We start from the raw sequence: 18641 nt of genomic DNA on the forward strand, positions 1-18641 counted from the left end.
TCTATATTCTAGTTCACTTCTAATCAAAAACTTAATTTGGTTTGGGACTCTCATTGAATATGTGAAAAAAAAAGTTAAATGGTTTTAGTTCTTTGAGTGGCTTCTAACCAACAATCAGTTTTTTGAGTTGTTATTTTGAGTCATTTAGGTTTACCATATTTGTTTTAATATCACAAGTTAAATGGTTTAATAATTTATAATTGCAAATTCGTTAGGAAAAAAAGTTCACACTCAGAGATACCCTTTTCTTGGACGCTATAGATTGTGTTTAGTCTATTTTGCTTGTGATTTTTTTTTTTTTCTAAGCTATTAATTTGTTAATTGTTTATACAATTGTGTATTTGCGATGACATGAGATTAAACATAAAATTTCTATGCTTTATTTTATGTAAACACCCGCAAACACATATAAAAAGATTATATGTATGCTTTTGTATTTATATAAGTCGGTCCATCTCTCCAACCAAAAATAAAAAAAATCGCCCTCCATACTACAAATCCTAGTTTTGCCCATGCAACTAGCTTTTATCAATCATTTGTAAAACGAGAAATGCTACATATCCAAAATTTCTTCTCAAAAATTGATTATCAAATGATGTGTTACCATCCCATGAGTTGATGACACATTTTTCAAAATAATAAATCTCATGAGATGGTGACACATCATTTAGGAACTAGCTTTTGAGAATAAAATTTGAGATATGTAACACTTCTCTTGTAAAACACATTTTAAATAGCAAAAGGGTATTATTGATCATGGTATGAATTTTAAACTTTGACTTCTTTTTTTTCCAAAGGCTATTAATGTTTTTCAATATGAGATGGTAGATAAAGAATAGTACTCTCTTATCCTTTTTCTACTTAAGGATTTATAGAATTCTTAACTTTTTTTTTTCTTCTTTTAGCTAAACAATTATATAACTTCAAATCTACATATATTTTGGTGCTACCTTGATCAATAAAGTGCAGAGGGTATTTTCTTCCTATTTTGAGAATTTGTTAAATGTACACAAGATCTGAAAAAAGAAAAGAAAAGAAAATTAGAATGAAATAGCACTAGTATAATAGATTGCTATTTCTATTCTATACGTAAACTAATTTCTATGAGCATAGTCTTTGCAATTCCCTAATCATCTTTCTTGTTTAAATTTATTTATTTTTAATCAATTACTTAACACAAAATATAAAATAAATAGTTTCACATTCCATAGATCAAATCTTTAGATACTTCTATGGTTAAGTTTTAAAATATTAATCATTATTTTTAACTAAAAATAGCTCACTTTTATCATATTATTACGTATTATTTATAAAAAAAAATGATATATTTTGCTTAATTAATTGCATCTAAAGATTTGCTTAATGATATATTTTGCTTAATGATATATTATTATGTAAAGTCCACTTAGCTCCGTCAAACTACCATCCTAATGACAATCTACCCCTCAAACTATCAATTGCGACAATTTACTATATAAATTACCAAGACAATGACAATGTACCCCTAATTTTAACAAAATGACGAAATTACCCTTACTAAAATAAAAACAAAAATACTAAAATTTAATTTTTTTTCAAAAATTTAAGGATATTTTTGTCTTATTGAAATTTTTATAAGGGTAATTTCGTCATTTTGCTAGCATTAGGGGGGGTACATTGAAATTGTTTTGGTAGTTTGAGAAGTAAATTGTCGCAATTGATAGTTTGAGAGGTAGATTGTCATTGGGGTGATAGTTTGAGGGGATTAATTGGACTTTACCCTAAATTATTTGTTAAAAGTAATAAAATTTAAATTATCTAATTAAAAAATGGCTAAAACATGAAATTACTTTAGTCAATATTTGCCCATTTGGAACCAAAACGACCTCGTATGGTCGACCATAGATGATAAAATTAATATTTGCCGTGGATAAAGCATATATAAAAAAGAAAAACCACACGGTAGAACTCTCTCCGGCGAGGCCCCTGAAGTTCCACAACAACTCTCATGTAAACCCTAATCCCTATATGCACACGCATACACTGATATATTGTATATATTTATCTATAAAGTGTGTATGCACGTATAACAATCCCATGCTCACCACTTGTTCGAGAAAATGCCGCTTTGGTTTCATTCTCTCAGCCGGTTTGTTTATTTGCTTATCTTCTGAATTTAATCTTCAATAGGTATGCTTCAGTTGCATTTCATGTTAATTTGGTGCTTATTGTTCTCTAGGGTTGCGCCCCTATGTGCTCTGTAATGAGATTGAATCACTTATAAAAAAAAAAAGAATTGTGCTTATTTTTCTTTCGTTGTTTTTGTTTTTGTTTTTTTGTTTTTTGTGGTACTTGCTTTTATTGCATTGAAGTTATTCCCTGTTATTTAATGGTCTAGAAATTTTGTGCTTTGGCCTTTGATAATTGGGTCTAGAAGTAGCATTAAGAAGAATTTTCAGTGGTCCCCTTTTTTTTTTTTTTTTTTTTCCTTAATGATTCTTTGTCGCTCTGAAGTTTTTGAAGTCGATCGAGTACGCTACACAAAGCTCAATTTAACCCTGCTTAGGATATGACTTGCTCAATTTACACAAAGCAAAGATACCATTTAGATTGTTGACACCTTTTTGGTTTTCGTTGAAGAATTCCTCTCTAGAATATAGCAATATTAAGCTGGTTGCGTTTAAAAGCTTTGTAATTACAAAACTGCAATCCATGCGGTATTGCTCTTTTATTGACTTATATAAAGATTGAATCTTCTTTCAAAGGGAAACATGAAATTCTTGTTGTTGCGGCTCTGGTAGTATCTATGCAACTTGGGTTTCCTTTACTGTATGTCATCTTCTAGGAGTTTATATGCATGCAGTCAATAATTTTTCTCTCTCGCAAAAACAAAAAATATATCTTCTTCTTTTTTCATGTGTTTATAGTTTTATTTGATGGATGGGTTCCTAATGGATCAGGCAATGGTTTGATTAGAGGGATGATGAAGTTTGCAGGATATTCTCTGACAGCTCCATTTACTCCTATTTATCCAAATATCCTTAAAAACTATACGAGATTGCCGTTTGATATATTTAACAGGAATTGGACCAAGTCAAGTAGCGTGTCTGTCCATACTCAAAAAGATCAAGTACTTGCAAATGCCGTGATGGTTGCCGAGCAGTATCTTCCTCCTTGGTTTAGGTGGATGTTCATTTATTTCAATTCCATATCTGAATACTATTAAGTATATAGATTCTTTAAACTTAGTTTGATTTTGGTGCTTGTCTCCAGTGTTGCTCCAATGATGGACTGGACAGATAATCATTACAGGACTCTTGCTCGGCTCATATCAAAACATGCATGGCTCTATACAGAGATGCTTGCAGCTGAAACAATTGTTTATCAGAAGGATAATCTGGTAAGTTAGTAAAAGACTTGCCTTTTTAATGAATTTGGATACATCCAATATTATGAACAATTAAAGATTTTAGAACTTGAAAGGAAAGTGACTTTGTAGGGTGAAGCATTTTGAAATTTGTAAAAACATGATTTGTTTGCATCTTAAGAGTTTGGTGTTATATTTGTATATTGGATAAAAAAGAAAAGGTTAGTTGTGATGGGCCTTTGGGTGCATGTTTAAGTAGGAAAATTTTTAATACAACTAATTGTTTGGGTTTTGAGAACAATTTATATTCAACTTATTACACTCATTTTCCCAAATATCGGGTCATTTGATGTGTTGCTAACTGAATACCCTTGATTCTTTGTATTTTTATTTCTATTGCTCAGGACAGATTCTTGGCGTTTTCTCCAGAACAACATCCTATAGTGCTTCAAATTGGTGGCAATAATTTGGAAAACCTGGCAAAAGCAACCAAACTTGCTAATGCGTACAACTATGATGAAATCAATTTCAAGTTTGTACTTTATTGTGCCTTAATCTTAAGTTCCTCCCCCTCTTTTTTTGATCACTTAACTTAAATCCTTTAGTATTTACCAGTTGCGGATGTCCTAGCCCAAAAGTAGCTGGACATGGATGCTTTGGTGTTCGTCTTATGCTTGATCCAAAGGTTTGATAACTATGCTGAGTAGTTTGTTTAGTGCAGCCAATCTCAATTGTAATTTTCTTTGTTAATTTGCTCTGATATAGACATTTGGTTTTTGCAAGGATAGTTTGTTGGTGAGGCCATGTCAGTAATTGCTGCCAATACAGATGTTCCTGTCAGTGTTAAATGTCGAATTGGTGTTGATGATCATGATTCATACAATGAGCTCTGTAAGGTCCTCTTACGAACATCTTTTCTGTTCAAGATAAAGCCAACAAGTTTAAAATTTTGGTTGGATCTTTTGTTTTTCTTATAGTCATTTAGAAAATTAGAAGGAACAGCTTGTGAATAAGAAACTGGGACAAAATTTCTGCTTTCATCCTAAATTCCTCTGCAACCATTGCATGCTCAAAGGGTGTATCTGAATGTCATGCAGATATACAGGCTTTCAGTGATATGGAATCTTATCTCATATTGTAGCATGGGGTTATTACATCAGAATCTTGTGATTATTGTAGTATTGGTGCTTTAATGTATTGCAGATTAACGGGCTTTTGATTATGTGGAATCTTATATCATATTGCTCCTTTTGATTATTGATTTTCTTTTGTAAGAGTAACTTATATAGATATTAAGCTTTATTGTGGCTTCAGTTTCTGAAGAATCTTATGCTCTTTCTATTCTTGATAGCCATGTAAGTGTTTTGACATGTTACATGATTCCTCTCCAAGAGTTGCCATTAAGCCAAGTCTCAATTAATCTAGCTAAGTTGCATCATCATTGTTTACTTGATACTGTACCTATGATTAGGTTACTTGCCGCTTTTTTCTCCATAGCTTATGTGTCAATGTTGCTGGGGTTGCATCCTAATATTTTGGTTGTTGCTGTTCTTTTTCCCTTTCAGGTGATTTTATTTACAAGGTTTCTTCTCTATCACCAACTAGGCATTTCATAATACACTCGAGGAAAGCACTGCTTAATGGCATTAGCCCAGCTGAAAATCGAAGTATTCCTCCTTTAAAGTATGTACTTAAATATTTTACTCTTGTAGTAGGACTAATTACACCTCAACTAAGAGTTGCAAATGAAAGTGTTTTTCTTTTGTGCTTTTAGATTAAATATTCTAGTTTTTTTTAGATTATTTACTCTAGACATCTATACGTCAGAGATCATATGTTGATATTCATGATATGTAAGACAGATATATGCTAGTATTTATTCATTTGTTAACTTCACAAAATTTCATTTTATTTTGCAGATATGAGTACTTTTATGGTCTCTTGCGTGACTTTCCAGATTTAAGATTGACAATCAATGGGGGCATAAATTGCGTTGACGAGGTGAGCCATTGTCAAACTAACTGGTTTTTGTTCTGTTAATTTATTCGTGGATGTCAAAAATGTTAATTATGAATTGCGCATGTAAACAAATGCATAATTACATACAGTGCAATGTATTCAGGTATATATGTACATAAGTTCTGTATAAAAAATTCAGTGTGCCATGAGATCATGAAAAGTTGGAATGACTAAGGAAGGCAATGACACTCAGCTGTAAAGAGTGTTCTTTGTCTTTGTAGAGGAACAATATGATCTTGGATTGACCCCTTTACATGACCTAAAAGGGGGAAAACAGTCTATGCTTCTATGACACTGCTAAACTCCTCCCTCAAGGTTCTATTGCATTGCCTATGCTTTTAATGAAAACGGAGGTCCTTGCGTTGGAGTTGTCCCTTGGATTTCCTTGCATGTTTCTGCATGAATTTATTTCAACATAACTTACATGTATAAAGTTCATTTTCTCCACCTAGCATAGTGCAATTCAGACATTATTTCCTCTGTTTTCCCTTATGTCTTCTTGGATAGGTAAGAGCAATTTTTTCATCTTTTTGTTGATTTGGGGTGTCTAGGGGATAGAGCGTTCTCTTTGCTTTTTGTTTGGTTGGAGGGGGATTGGGGGAGCAGGGATTTTCCAGTTCCTCCCTAGGTGTTTGGGAGAAACAGGATGAGCTAAAGATCAATATAAAATATTCAGGAAGCAGTTTTGCATAGACCGGTTAAGTAAAACTTAATTGATTTCAGATGGGGCCTTCCAACCTCAATAAAAAGTCAAGCGAAGTTATCATCACCTAGGTATCTCCAAACTTTCCCGGCTTTGTAACTCCATATATAGATTACACAAAAAGTATTTCAACATTCTAGACGTAAGTTTGTTTCTTCAGTTCACATCTATATTTTGGGCCTTTACATTGTTTATTTGTAAGTTGGAACCCTAATGAATAACTTTTATGTTACCTTTCATGTTAGAATTCTGAATCTCTATGATGGGTCTCATTCAAATCAATAGCCTACTATATACTAATAAGACGTGAGTTTGTTCCATTATGGTCAGTTGGCTATCTTGATAATTTTTGACTTTCCTTTTTAGGCTACCATGTTACATCATTTTTTTCCATTGAACGTTTGACTTCCTTGACAATAAGTTATTCCTTCACTTATTGTCCATTCTTTGTAAATAGATGATTAAATTTTCTCTTTGCTGTTGGAACATAAGAGGTATTGGATGTGTGCTGGCTTCCATCATCTTTGTTTCACGGAGAATGTTGAGCACTAGGTTTTTTGAATCCGGAAGCTTTTGCTGGAACACTGGACCATTTAATTTCTTTTATTTAATTCTATATGCAAATAGCAACTGAAACTGTTATTATCTATTAAAGTTCCCTTGATTTCAAGAGTTAAAGAATTTTTGTTGGATTAAATAGTCTGCTGCCCCAATGATTGTACAATTTCTTTTTTCTTCTTTATTGTGTTTTCTATTGTTTTATCATTTCCTTGTTTAATATCGAGGGAAAGGTTATGCTAATTTTTTTTAAGCTTAATGAGTTTTAGTATGATTGATGATATAACATTCTTTATGAAGTTTACTTTAATGCTTAAGAATGCTTGAATGCTTGCTTGAATAAATTGTGCTTATTTAAAAATGGATTGTTGCATTTACCTTTGGTTCTAGTTTTTTTATTTTTCTTTAATTGAATATTCTGTCTTGTAAATTGGTACTAAGAGTTCTGATGCTTCCATTTTTACCCTCTTTTTTTTCGTGGGCATTTAAATTATAGGTCAATGCAGCTCTAAGGTCAGGAGCTCATGGTGTAATGGTTGGACGCGCTGCATACCATAAGTATGTGTTATACACAATCTTGAAAATTTGATTTTGGTTTAGTCATTATTGGAAAATTTTAAAAGCTAGTTTTGTTCATTAGATTTGTGCTTTATGTGGAAACTTTATGGAGTAACTGCAAACATGGCAATTCTAATTCAATTTTGAAATCAGGCTGTAAATAGTGTCACAAACATAGACTATAAAATGCACACACACAAAACATACATACAAATTGTTATTTTTGTATAGGGGGTGGGGAAGGAAGAAAAAGGAGTTGAGGAAACCTTGCAGAAGCTCCTCAATGCTATTTTTACTTTAAAAAGTCGCTTACTATGAAGTGCTCAACAAAGATAGTTGTCTAACATTGTTATTCCCCTAAAAGATGTCCAACATTGAAATCCAGTTGATCATGCATAATTCTCCCATTTTCTTTGAAAACAGACTCAGATGCAATAACCTTGAGTATGTTGGCACCCTTTTGCTTGATTCTATAGAAGAAGGCAGAAGGGGTGAGATTGCAGCAACAATTTAAAACACTGGCAGGAGTGTCAATCGGGTGGGTGAGCCATCAGTACTCTTTGGATTCCCTACAAAGGCTAAGTCACCTTATGGCTATCCAAGCTATTACCACCTTTATATACTTAGCAAGAACAAGTCCCTCCAACAAATAGTCAGGCACCAAAGTGAATCCCTTACTCAAATTTCTTAATCAGGCCTTGTTAGAAGGAAAAATTGGGTGAATTACGTAGCCTTCATCAGTTTAGTGCCAAAACACCCTAGTTTAATTTGCAAGAGAATGCCCAAAACCATTGTTCTTCAGGAAGAAAGTCTGTCATTTTCTACTTAGCACAGGCCAGCCTTGCAGAAAATGGTAAATGAGGAAGGAAAATAAAATACTACAAAATAGTGAGATTAGACAGAAAATTCTGCAGTGGTAGTGCAATGAGGCTGAAATGATCTTCAGAATCTTGAGATAGCCATGTTGGCTCAATTCTTTAATATATTTGGAAGTTCCTGTGACTAATGTGTGTTTGAGACCGGGGACGAGGCTGCAGAATGTAGCATGAGTAATACGTCTATATCTTGGAAAAAAGAAGAAGAAAATGGTGCTTTCCAATGCTTTGTTCAGTCTTAAAGTAGATTATGAATAATAGATTTTTTTTTTTTTTTTTTTTAATTTGGGGGGGTTTAAGGAAAAGAGAGAGATGTTAAAAAAAAAAAAATTGATGTAAAGATCACCATGTACTGTTGATGTGGAAAGCCACTCTCTAACATGCCAATATGTATCACTACTAGATATTTACATAAGAAACTGTAAATACTATGGACTACTGTCTTGTTTTGTTTGCATCATGAGTATTGTGTATCATATATTTTCATAGCATGTACCAGGAAATTGTCTAGATGTGAATCCATGATACACATCATTTTTCATGGGAAACATATTATGCCATGTATTTTCAGATGAAGTTCATAGTATTAACAGTTTCTTATGTAGGTAAGAATAGGTTCTCACATGAACGGTATATGCTGAGCTTTATAACATTGTTTTCTTTCTGTGAGACTTTCTTTTCACATCTTCGTTGAGATGTTTGTATAATACTTCTCTTGATACTCAATAGGTTGACGAAACACTACTTTACCATTTTTTTTCTACAGCCCTTGGCATACTTTGGGACATGTTGATTCTACAATTTATGGTGCACCAAAGAGTGGTCTTACACGTCGTCAGGTTCATTAGCAGGCTTGGCTCTCTAATGGATACATCTCCAAATTTTATTTCATCAATTTACTTCACTTACAGTCCATTATTTCTTTGTCATTTTAGGTTCTAGAGAAGTATCAAGTATATGGGGATTCTGTTTTGCGAAAATATGGACAAAAACCAGGAATTCGGGATGTGGTGAAGGTAGGGATATTTAACTGCTTATCACTTTTTGATTATTGCTTTGAATATTCTTCAGTTTCTTCACTAAAATATGTTATTATCTGGTAAGTTTTACTTTATAGCCTTGCTTTTCTGGACATGGATGATTGAACAATAAAACCGAACTATTTACATGGTATATGAACTATTAGAAAACATACTTAATTCCCGATCAGATTTTATTCTTGGTTTTATTGTCATTATTCTCAGATTCAATTTTCATTATTGCTGTAATTTGCATTAGCTATATTACTATAATAATTTGCATTAGTTTTTCTTTATCAAGAACAATACAAGTTTTCTTCTTCCTATATTATTCAACTTTTACATGAGCATTCTTCTGTGTATGCAGCCTTTACTTCATCTTTTCTACACGGAGCCTGGGAATGGTCTGTGGAAGCGCAAAGCCGACGCCGCTTTTCAACATTGCACGGTATGTCTGTTATTATAAACCCATTTGTTTCATTGCTTAGTTGACCAAGTCCTTCATCTTAAAGTTTCTCACACAAATTTGAACACCTTGTAGACAATTAAATCATTTTTTGAGGAAACCCTAGGGGCAATTCCCGACTCCGTAATGGATTCACCTGTCAGGGAGCCACCATCTGGTCGTGATGATCTTTTTGCAAATGTACACAGTTTGCTGCCCCCTCCATATGAAACGACAGAGCAGGAGGTACTCTATGCTTAATTTGTATACCTAATTGGAATTCATTGCTGCCTCAAATTGTGAGCAATTTTTTTGGAACACGAGCTGATTGGTCTCGTGTAACATTATGTATCAAAATTCTGTTATCGATCAGCATTTTTGAATGACTTACATTTGAATATTTATTTCCGAAAGGATAAAATTTTCTTTCATGGATCGGATGAAATTCTTTCGACCCAGTTTTTTAGACTAACATGTGTTGCACATGCATTTTAATAGAGCATGTAATTCTTGCGTCTATTTTGGACACATGTCAGTTTAATAGATTAAGTTGGAATACGTTTTTTTTCAAATTAGATTAGAAGAAATGGCTTTGGGCTCTTATTACAATACGGTACAATGACCAAAAATATGAACATAAATAATCAAATGCGACATGTACAATCTTGTATGCCATGAGGCTTGGGCGTTGGGCTTTTTTTCTTTGATCATGAGAGAGACCGTCTCTTTAAGAGTATTCGCGTGCGGCTCAGCAATTTTTCTCTCTATTTTAGCTTAAAAATTACATATACCCATTTTCTCAAAGCATTTATATCCCACTCTACACTTTAGCTATATATGCTTTTACTGTTTCTTCTATATGTTTTGTTTGTTTTTTTTTTTATTTTTTTCAAAGTTCGTATATTTAAAAGTCATGTGCATGTCTTGTCAAGAAAAAAATAAAAATAAAAAACGTTTTGTGAGTACCGTAACGGTTCACAATTTTTGAGCTAAAATAGCTAGCCGGATGTAATTATATTTTCACCCAAATTTAAACGTTTTGAGAGAGAATTGACATTCTTAAATAAACGTCCAAAGATCACCAAGACTATTGGGTCCACAAATTCTAGCACACAAGAATAAGAGTCTGAAGGCAACAAATTTATTCTCATCAGGATATCTCATGCAACGTGGCACAAAGTTACTGATCAATGAATTTCTTTAAGGATAACATATTGGACGGCCCTCCAATGGCCTCCTTTCTTGTTACTTACCTTCTTCATGCTTAATTTAACGACTTCATCCATTGAGCAAACATAACCATAAAGGCAAAATAACAAACGCTTAGAACATCAGTCACATTTCAGAAATGGCTTCAATCACCATGGCAGCTGCCTCATTCCTTAGTAACACAACCCTTTCCAACCGCTCTCCGGTAGCCAGCAGCCGGAGAATTGTCGTCACGAATGCTGCAAGAGCAGCTGAAGGGGAAAAGGTGAAGGTTAGTTGTAACACTAAAAAGGAGAGCAACAATGGAAGGAGGGACTTGGTGTTTGCTGCGGCAGCCGCTGCTGTTTGCTCCATTGCCGGGATGGCAGTAGCAGAAGGGCCGAAACCGGGGTCCCCAGAAGCTAGAAAAACCTATGCCCCAGTTTGTGTCACCATGCCAACTGCTAAGATTTGTCGCAAATGAAAGGGTTTTTGTGGTTTTATTGTAGTTTCTATTTATTTGGTTTTAAGACAAGTGATGGTGTAATTTATTCAAGCTTGTAATATTAAATTGGGAAATACTTTCTTTTCCATTGCCTTAATGGTTAAATTTTGTGACCTATGTTACCATCTCATGATCTTAATTTGTCCTCTGAAAAAACAAGGTTTAAATTACTTGATTAAAAAATTATGAAAATTTTAAGAATTTTACTAAACAATTATGTTAGAAAATCCAGAGGATCATGATTCATGAGCCGATTAGGTAAATATTCCTTGGCTAGCTTCATCTCTGATTTCTCTAATGTTCACTGATTCATGGCTTCTGATGAGTTTATTTGTATATTGGCACCAATAATAAAATATGCAAGTTGGATTATGGGGTGCTTTTCTCTAACTTTATCTTAATCTAAAAGTTAACTTGCCAAATGTGATAATTCACGTGACAATCTATATGACAGTTATCACGTTTATAGTGTTATCTAATTATTTTTTCATATATATATTTTTTAATGTTGGGAGCGAACGAAAAATATTGAATTATTAGAAAATCATTTCTAGGTCAACGGTAAATTTGTCATTGTAGGGAAAAAATGGCTTACGCCCTTCAATATTTTTTTAGTCGTTGACGATGATATTTGACTATCTGACAATTTTGAGTGGTTATTAGTTATTTTTAATTGCAGTGAAAAAATATTTTCACATCAACTAAATATGGGAAAATATTTTCAGTATCATTTTCAAGGTCTCAATCAAACAATAGAAAATCAGTCAGTTTTTTCAAAAATATTTTCAATTGAAAATAGTTTCCCTTAGAAACCACTTTACTTGTTACGCTACAAATTAACTTTGACATGGGTACAAGCAGCCATATGTAAATATTCAATTGAGCGTTGCTTTACTATTATTAGCGCTTCTTGTGAACCCATTTTTGGACATCATTCAAGATTGGAGAATCGCCTCAAACATTTATGAGATCTTCTCTGCTATTCCGATTTCCTTTTGTTAGAAAGCTTGAAATGTCAACCAAAGTGCTAATTTCTATGCTCATCATGTAGCAAATTGAGCTGCAATAAAAAACTTTTTTTTGACTACATTCTCTTTTTCCATTTCTCCTCTTTTTTCCCATTTGTAATGGCAAAATGCCCGTGTCTCTTCTCTAGTTTTTATGCATGATGTACTTAAAAAAAAAAAAAAAATTAATATTGCAATTAGGACTAAAGCCGGTGAGAAATTAAGATAAATATAGGTGACTTCAACTGTACCTATAACATTCTTAATAATTATTACAACCAATTTTACTGACAGCTTTTTCGCTAACTACCTTTGTCAACGAGAATTCCCTCTTCTATGAAAAAAACTTGTTTTAGTTCCTATAAAGGATAGAGTTCTCTATTGGTCTTTTCATGCATTTGGTTTCTTTAATTTTCTTGTTATTTTGACTTATGTATTTTGTTGTAGTTCTTTGTTTATCTCATCTACTTATACATGTACGTTGCGTATTGTACTGCCAAAAAGGAAAAACAAAATAAAAATTAATTTTAGGGTAAAGTCCACGTACCCCCTTCAAACTACTACCCAATTGACAATGTCCCCTTCAAACTTTCAATTGTGACAATGTCCCCTCCGAACTACCACAATATTGTCAATGCGGCCCCCAAGACTAGCAATAAGACAAAAATGCCCATATAGATTTCTCAATAAGACAAAAATATCCCTATAAATTCAAAAAAAAAAAATGATTTTTTTAAAAAACGAAAAATTTTAATTTAAAAATAATATTTTTTAAACAAAAATTTTTATTTAAAAAAAAAACTATTTTGTTAATTTAGTTTTAAAAAACAAAAAATTTCATTTTATTAAACGAAAATTTTATTTTTTTTAAACGTATATTTTTATTTAAATAAAATTATAAAACAAAACTAAAAATAAAAAAACGAAAATTTTCAATTTTTATATAAAAAAAAAATCGAAATTTTTTTCTTATAAAATTGATTTAAAAAAAAAAAATTGTTTGGATTTTTTTTTTTTTTTGGTTAGTTTTAGGGTTTTTCTAGAAGTTTTAGTTTTTTTGTTTTTAATTTTACTAAGGGTAATTTCGTCATTAGGAGAAACATTGACAATTTTTGGTAGTTTGGGGAAGACATTGTCACAATTGAAAGTTTGAAGGGGACATTATCAATTGAGTGGTAGTTTGAGGGAGTTATGTGAATTTTTTCCAATTAATTTTAATTTTTGTGTATCGGAAATTGTCCACAAAACCTTTGTAAATTACGAGTTAACCCAAACAAATGAAAGGCATTACACTCTGGCAGTCACAGCCACTCTCAAACGCAGAAACGAACCATGGAATCAGAGACCACCGCCCCAAGGACAACTTCATGGAGCTCTTCGACGAACTGGACCGTCTCCGGCGGCTCTCTCGTAAATTCCATCTCTTTCGAGTCCTATCTTTCCCCGATCGACTACAACGAAGCCGAAGCCACCGCCGATTCAACCACCACCTCCAATTCCCCTCTTACTCTGCGCCCGACCTCACCGGATTCCGGCCCTTGCGAGATTAAAAGTGAGTTCTAGAAAATTTCAGTTCTTTGCTTCTCTGTTTGTTTCGATTAGTAACATTTTTCCGAGAAAATTCGGTTAGGTTTCGTTGTTCCAGTTTGTAGGAGTTCGGAATGATTTTTCCGAGAGAATTAATTCACGGACTATGATCTGTATTGGTTGTTTTGTGAGAAATTTGGAGAGGATTTGGGAATTTGTGTTTGCAACTCTGTTTGGTTCATGAGAAAATGAAGGAGGAGAAGATTAAAATTTTTAGTTTTATGTCGTGCTTTTTGGTTAAGTTTTTTGCGGAGAAAGTCAATTAGGTTTCGTGGTTTCATTTTGCAGCAGATCGGAGTGCTTTTTACGGTAAAATTAATTCACGAAATATCAACTGTTTTGGCTGTTTTACAAGAAAGTTGGATAGGATTTGTGAATTTACTTTTCCACATGGTAGCTGATGAAAAGATTTGAAGTAATATGTTGCTACTATAGAACTACTCTTTATCTCTCTCATTGAAATTTCACTTTTTTCTGATAAATTAAAAAAAAAAAAAAAAAGTAAATGAAATTTCTTTTAATGAAGTTCCTTACTTATCAGGAAGAAAAAAAGAATACTATCTACTTTACGATGCTATAAGAATGATTCTATTTGTGTTTCTATTATATCCGAATTGGTTTCTGATATGATGTTTGTATATTAAAGCCATCTCTATTAAGTAGCTCTTGATATGCAGACATCATTTCTTTATCATGTTTTAGTGAAAGTAGAAGGGAAACATTGCTTGGAACCTTTTGCATTATCCTTGTAAATAATAAAGAACTTCTTTCGTTGCAGTTGGTTTTACGCAAAAGCATGAGGTCAGGCAGGTCTATGTTCGAAGTACTGCTCGAGTCTATGAGATATACTATGATTCTGGTCTACAGAGTGGCAATGAGTATCTCTGTACTGTTCGCTGTGGCATTGCTGCCAGAGATGAAGAAGTGCTCACAGCTGACATTGAAGAAGCTGTTTCTACCAATCTGAGGGGGCCTAATGAAGGCCTTGCTGAAGAAGTGAAGAATTGTAGCAATTTGACCTCCAGTGAAGATGACTGGGTTGAAGTGAAAGTCCCTGATACTCCTGTGGTTGAAAATAAAAACTTCTCTTTGCCATCAAGGACTGATAGCAATTCAGGGATAAGCAAACAGGTACAATGATGACTATCCATGTACTTTTTTAAAACAAAGCTCTTTCTGTCTTCGTTTCATGTTCTTGAATGGTGGCCAGGATGTTTTGATGCATTTTACTTGGCTGCATGTGTAGAGGCTTCTGTCCCCTTCCCAAGAAAGACAAAGGGAAAAGAAAAATAGGAAACACAATTTCTTCATCTATGTACTAGCCATTGACAGGACCAAAGTAGATTAAGAATGCAAATGATCTTAGTGGAAACTGATGAGGGCATTATTTTTGTTACTTTGTTTTTGGCTAAAGTACTTCAACCTTCCTCGGATTTTGTCAAAAATATATACACTCTTACCTTCTATATTGGAAAGTAGACTTCAAGTTTTACAGAAGACATACATTTAAGTCCATCCTGTTAATATTAAAAGAAAAATAATATTTTTTTGTTCCAACTCAAATGGAAGGTGCATGTCACAGAGCCCTCCTTCACCATGACATGGAACACAGCTCTGATGAGCTCTAATTGAACACAAATTCTTTCTTAAAGGGGGAACTCAACTGACCAATACCCACTATCACCCATGGTTGAAAGCCACCGTTTTTGTTAACTAAGCCAAAGTCCCACCATCATCTCTAACCTGTGATGTTGGTTTGAGCAGACACAGCACCACCATTGCTCATGAGATCTTCATGTTTAAGGCTGCAGGCAAGGCTCTGACATACGGGTTTGGCTTGCATGCAGCCAACATGTCGGCTCTGCAAACCTGCTTGCTGAAGGCGAAACCTTCTGATGCTAACACAAGCCCATCTAGAATATGCAATGCTCATTGCCAAAATTGAAGCTTGTTGATTGTTTTCTACTTGGTTGGAGTTAGAAGATCGGATATGGCTGGGTTTAGTATTGGTGATTGTGGTTTGGGGTTTGGAGACTTGGATTAGCCAGATGGAACCTAGTTGGATTTGGGATTCAGTGATGGTGGTTTGGCATTTTGAAATTTAGGATTTGTAGGCAAAAGGAAGGGAAATGTTTAGGTTGGAGAAATAAGAGGGGGATGAATGACATTAAGTTAAAAATGATTAACCCCAAAATGAAGCAAAACTCCAACAGTATTCATTTTCCATGGGTGGTATATATCTCTTAACATGGACTTAAGTGTAATTTCAAAAAGTACAAGAGAGGTATGCATATTTGACAAAATCTATGGGAGATTTAAGTAATTCACCCTTTATTTGTTTGAGCTCATTTTTCCAAATCTAGAAGGGGATACTAACACTAGATGGAATGCTCAGAATAGTGACTATTGGAGCCCTGTTTTTGTTTGCCTTTTGGCCTATAGCTTTTTTCTTTGTGCTTTTAGTTTTTATCCCGTTGTAATTATTATTATTTTTTTCGTTTTACCTAAAAATTTCAGGAGCTTTATGAGGCTACAGCGGAGATTACTGATGCAAGTCCCTGCATGTCTCTCACACTTCGTCTGCTCTCACTTCAGAGTAAAGGTTGTGTTTATGTTGAAGAAGTGTATGTGTTTGCTGATCCTGTTGATTCAGCTGACTCTGAAGATCAAGAGGGTCGGGTGGAAAACTCAACTGGAAGTTCTCTTATGACCATGCTTGTACCTACCCTTTTGCAGTTATCTAAGACAACTAAACATGATACTGATACAAGAGAAAAGCAGAAATTCCATGACTTTGGTTTGAGATCGACGGATCCAATGAATTTTGCAACTAGAATTCATCGGGAAGGAGAATCCAGCATTGCTGATCATCAAGAAGTGAAGTTGCAAGAAGTGAATGGTGCTAGTCCAGATGCGGCTCAGGTACAGAACCCTCCGCAAGTGCCTGTTTCAGAAAACAAGCCTGATTATACCTCATATAGTCGTCTTGAAAGCTGCATGGACCAGCTTGTTTCTCGAGTAGGCAGAATAGAAGAGCTTTGTTTGAGATTTGAAGAAAACATGCTAAAGCCCATAAGCAGCATTGACGCAAGACTCCATAGGGTAGAGCAGCAACTTGAATTACTGACCAAGAAATCACATAATTCTGAATTGCCATCTTGCTCGAGAATTGTTGCTCCTGAATTTTCTTGCAATGGATCAGATTCGAACTCTTTTTATAACAGTGGAAGTGATCATCCCAATTGTGGGTCATTTGAATCAGACAAGAAGGATTTTCATTCAGATGTAACATCCATCCCTCCTGATGATACTTCTGACTCAGTAAATGCTACTCAGTTGCTCCCAAGTCTCATAGTTACTGCCCCCGAGTTTTCAAATGGTGATGATGTGGAAGAAAATTGTGCATCGGAATCAGTGACAAATTCTTCAAACGATAAACCAAGGCAAGCTTTGTCAATTGATGATGCTTTAGCATCTGCTCTTGCAGGATTTGTTTCTTCAACGTCAGTCCAGCCTCCAAAATATACTCAAACTCTATCTGTTAAAGCCCCCGAATTTTCAAATGAGGATGATGAAAATGATGATAGAAGAGCCTCACCTAGTGTTCAATGTGAAAAAGCCAGAGATCACTTGGTTTCTTGCTACAAAACAGACGGGACAGAGTGTTCAGAAGATTCAACTTCATCGAATACTTTAGATGGTGAAGGGTATGTAATGAGATCTCTCGATGATGACCGCTCTGAGAAGACAGCTGAGGGAGCTGACGGAGATTGCCGGCACTGTGATGGAGGAGAAGGTGATTGTCGGGCCACAGGCATTGACACTATAGTTGAACATGATATGACCAGAACAGATTCTAATCAGATATTGGATGAAAATGTAAATGAAGAAGTGAGCAATGAGTCGAGCAATATCATAGTTCCTAATAATACTCATACTTCGGATCAGACCGAGAATGTCTCTGATACTACCGAGGAAGAAGCTTTTGCAAACTCTGAATTTACTGCTGCTTCGGAAACCACAAAATCTGGGTCTGAAATTCTGGAGAAAGTTCTTGAATTTTCATGTGCTTCATCTGTAGTTGATTTCGAGATTCCAGTCCTGGATGTGAAATTTGCATCTCAGGAAAATTCTAATACTAGGGCTCCTCTGGAAGCCCTTTTGGGTGACGTGCAGGAATCAAATGTCGAACCTCCTTGCATCAAGGATACATATGATGATTCTGATTCCCCAATTGGCGAGCAATGCAACTTAATATTGGTGGATGACGGCGAACCATCAGCTGCGGCAGCTGACAGCCATCTTTCATTGGATATGAACTACTGTAATTTAATGGACATGCCTTTGATTGAGGAGAGCGAAAGCCTGCTGGACTATCAGGATTTTCTTACATGTCGCAGCCATGAAGTCTTTGCATCAAGTCTCATATGATAATCCCTTGTAACCTTTTTCTCCTTATCAATTAGAAAAAAAAAAAAAGAAGTCATATGATAAAGTTCTCTCTGTATGTAAACTTGGTTTTAGGCAGTAGATGTGTGCTGATCATCATTTTGTTGTATATACCTTTTTTGTTTTTATTTTTCTTTCTTTCCTTTTCATCTCATTTTAACGATTTCCAAGTAACTTGAATGTCTAGTACATTTTGACCATGGGGGCGGCTGAGAGCTCAGATTGCTCTTAGAAAATTTTAAGCAAAAAAAAAAAAAAAAAAAAAAGAAGAAAAAGAAAAAAAGGGAAAAAGATACACTTGGACCTTGGTATATTCTTCCAAACTATCACTAATTCAATCATTTGCCACTTATACCTCTCAACTTCAAAAAAATAATTGATA

At 34.3% G+C, this 18641-nt stretch overlaps 3 protein-coding genes across 6 annotated transcripts; all 3 read left to right on the top strand.

The window, feature by feature from the left end:
- The first annotated feature begins 1940 nt into the window (after positions 1–1940).
- LOC132167943 (uncharacterized) lies at positions 1941–10030 on the top strand. Of its 4 annotated transcripts, none has more exons than XM_059578993.1 (13): positions 1941–1989; positions 2940–3162; positions 3253–3379; positions 3751–3878; positions 3962–4031; positions 4135–4237; positions 4912–5029; positions 5266–5347; positions 7123–7184; positions 8826–8898; positions 8995–9075; positions 9446–9526; positions 9620–10030. In XM_059578993.1, the coding sequence occupies exons 2-13, from the start codon at positions 2960–2962 to the stop codon at positions 9782–9784; spliced, it is 1293 nt and encodes a 430-aa protein (XP_059434976.1). In that variant the 5' UTR covers positions 1941–1989; positions 2940–2959; the 3' UTR covers positions 9785–10030. The 4 variants fall into 4 exon arrangements, with proteins under 4 accessions (XP_059434976.1, XP_059434978.1, XP_059434977.1 ...); XM_059578995.1 differs by having other exon boundaries at positions 1950–1989; positions 2969–3162; XM_059578994.1 differs by lacking the exon at positions 1941–1989 and adding an exon at positions 1999–2169.
- A 771-nt stretch (positions 10031–10801) lies between these two features.
- Positions 10802–11344, top strand: LOC132167443 (photosystem II 5 kDa protein, chloroplastic-like). Its single transcript, XM_059578417.1, has one exon. It carries the CDS (start codon positions 10872–10874, stop codon positions 11193–11195), a length of 324 nt encoding a protein of 107 aa, XP_059434400.1. The 5' UTR covers positions 10802–10871; the 3' UTR covers positions 11196–11344.
- Positions 11345–13511: 2167 nt separating this feature from the next.
- LOC132188110 (uncharacterized) lies at positions 13512–18408 on the top strand. Its single transcript, XM_059602517.1, has 3 exons — positions 13512–13775; positions 14589–14941; positions 16328–18408. Exons 1-3 carry the CDS (start codon positions 13556–13558, stop codon positions 18239–18241), a joined length of 2487 nt encoding a protein of 828 aa, XP_059458500.1. The 5' UTR covers positions 13512–13555; the 3' UTR covers positions 18242–18408.
- Positions 18409–18641: the final 233 nt, after the last annotated feature.

The sequence above is a fragment of the Corylus avellana genome, chromosome ca1, assembly GCF_901000735.1.
Source record: "Corylus avellana chromosome ca1, CavTom2PMs-1.0".
Taxonomy (NCBI): Eukaryota; Viridiplantae; Streptophyta; class Magnoliopsida; order Fagales; family Betulaceae; genus Corylus; species Corylus avellana.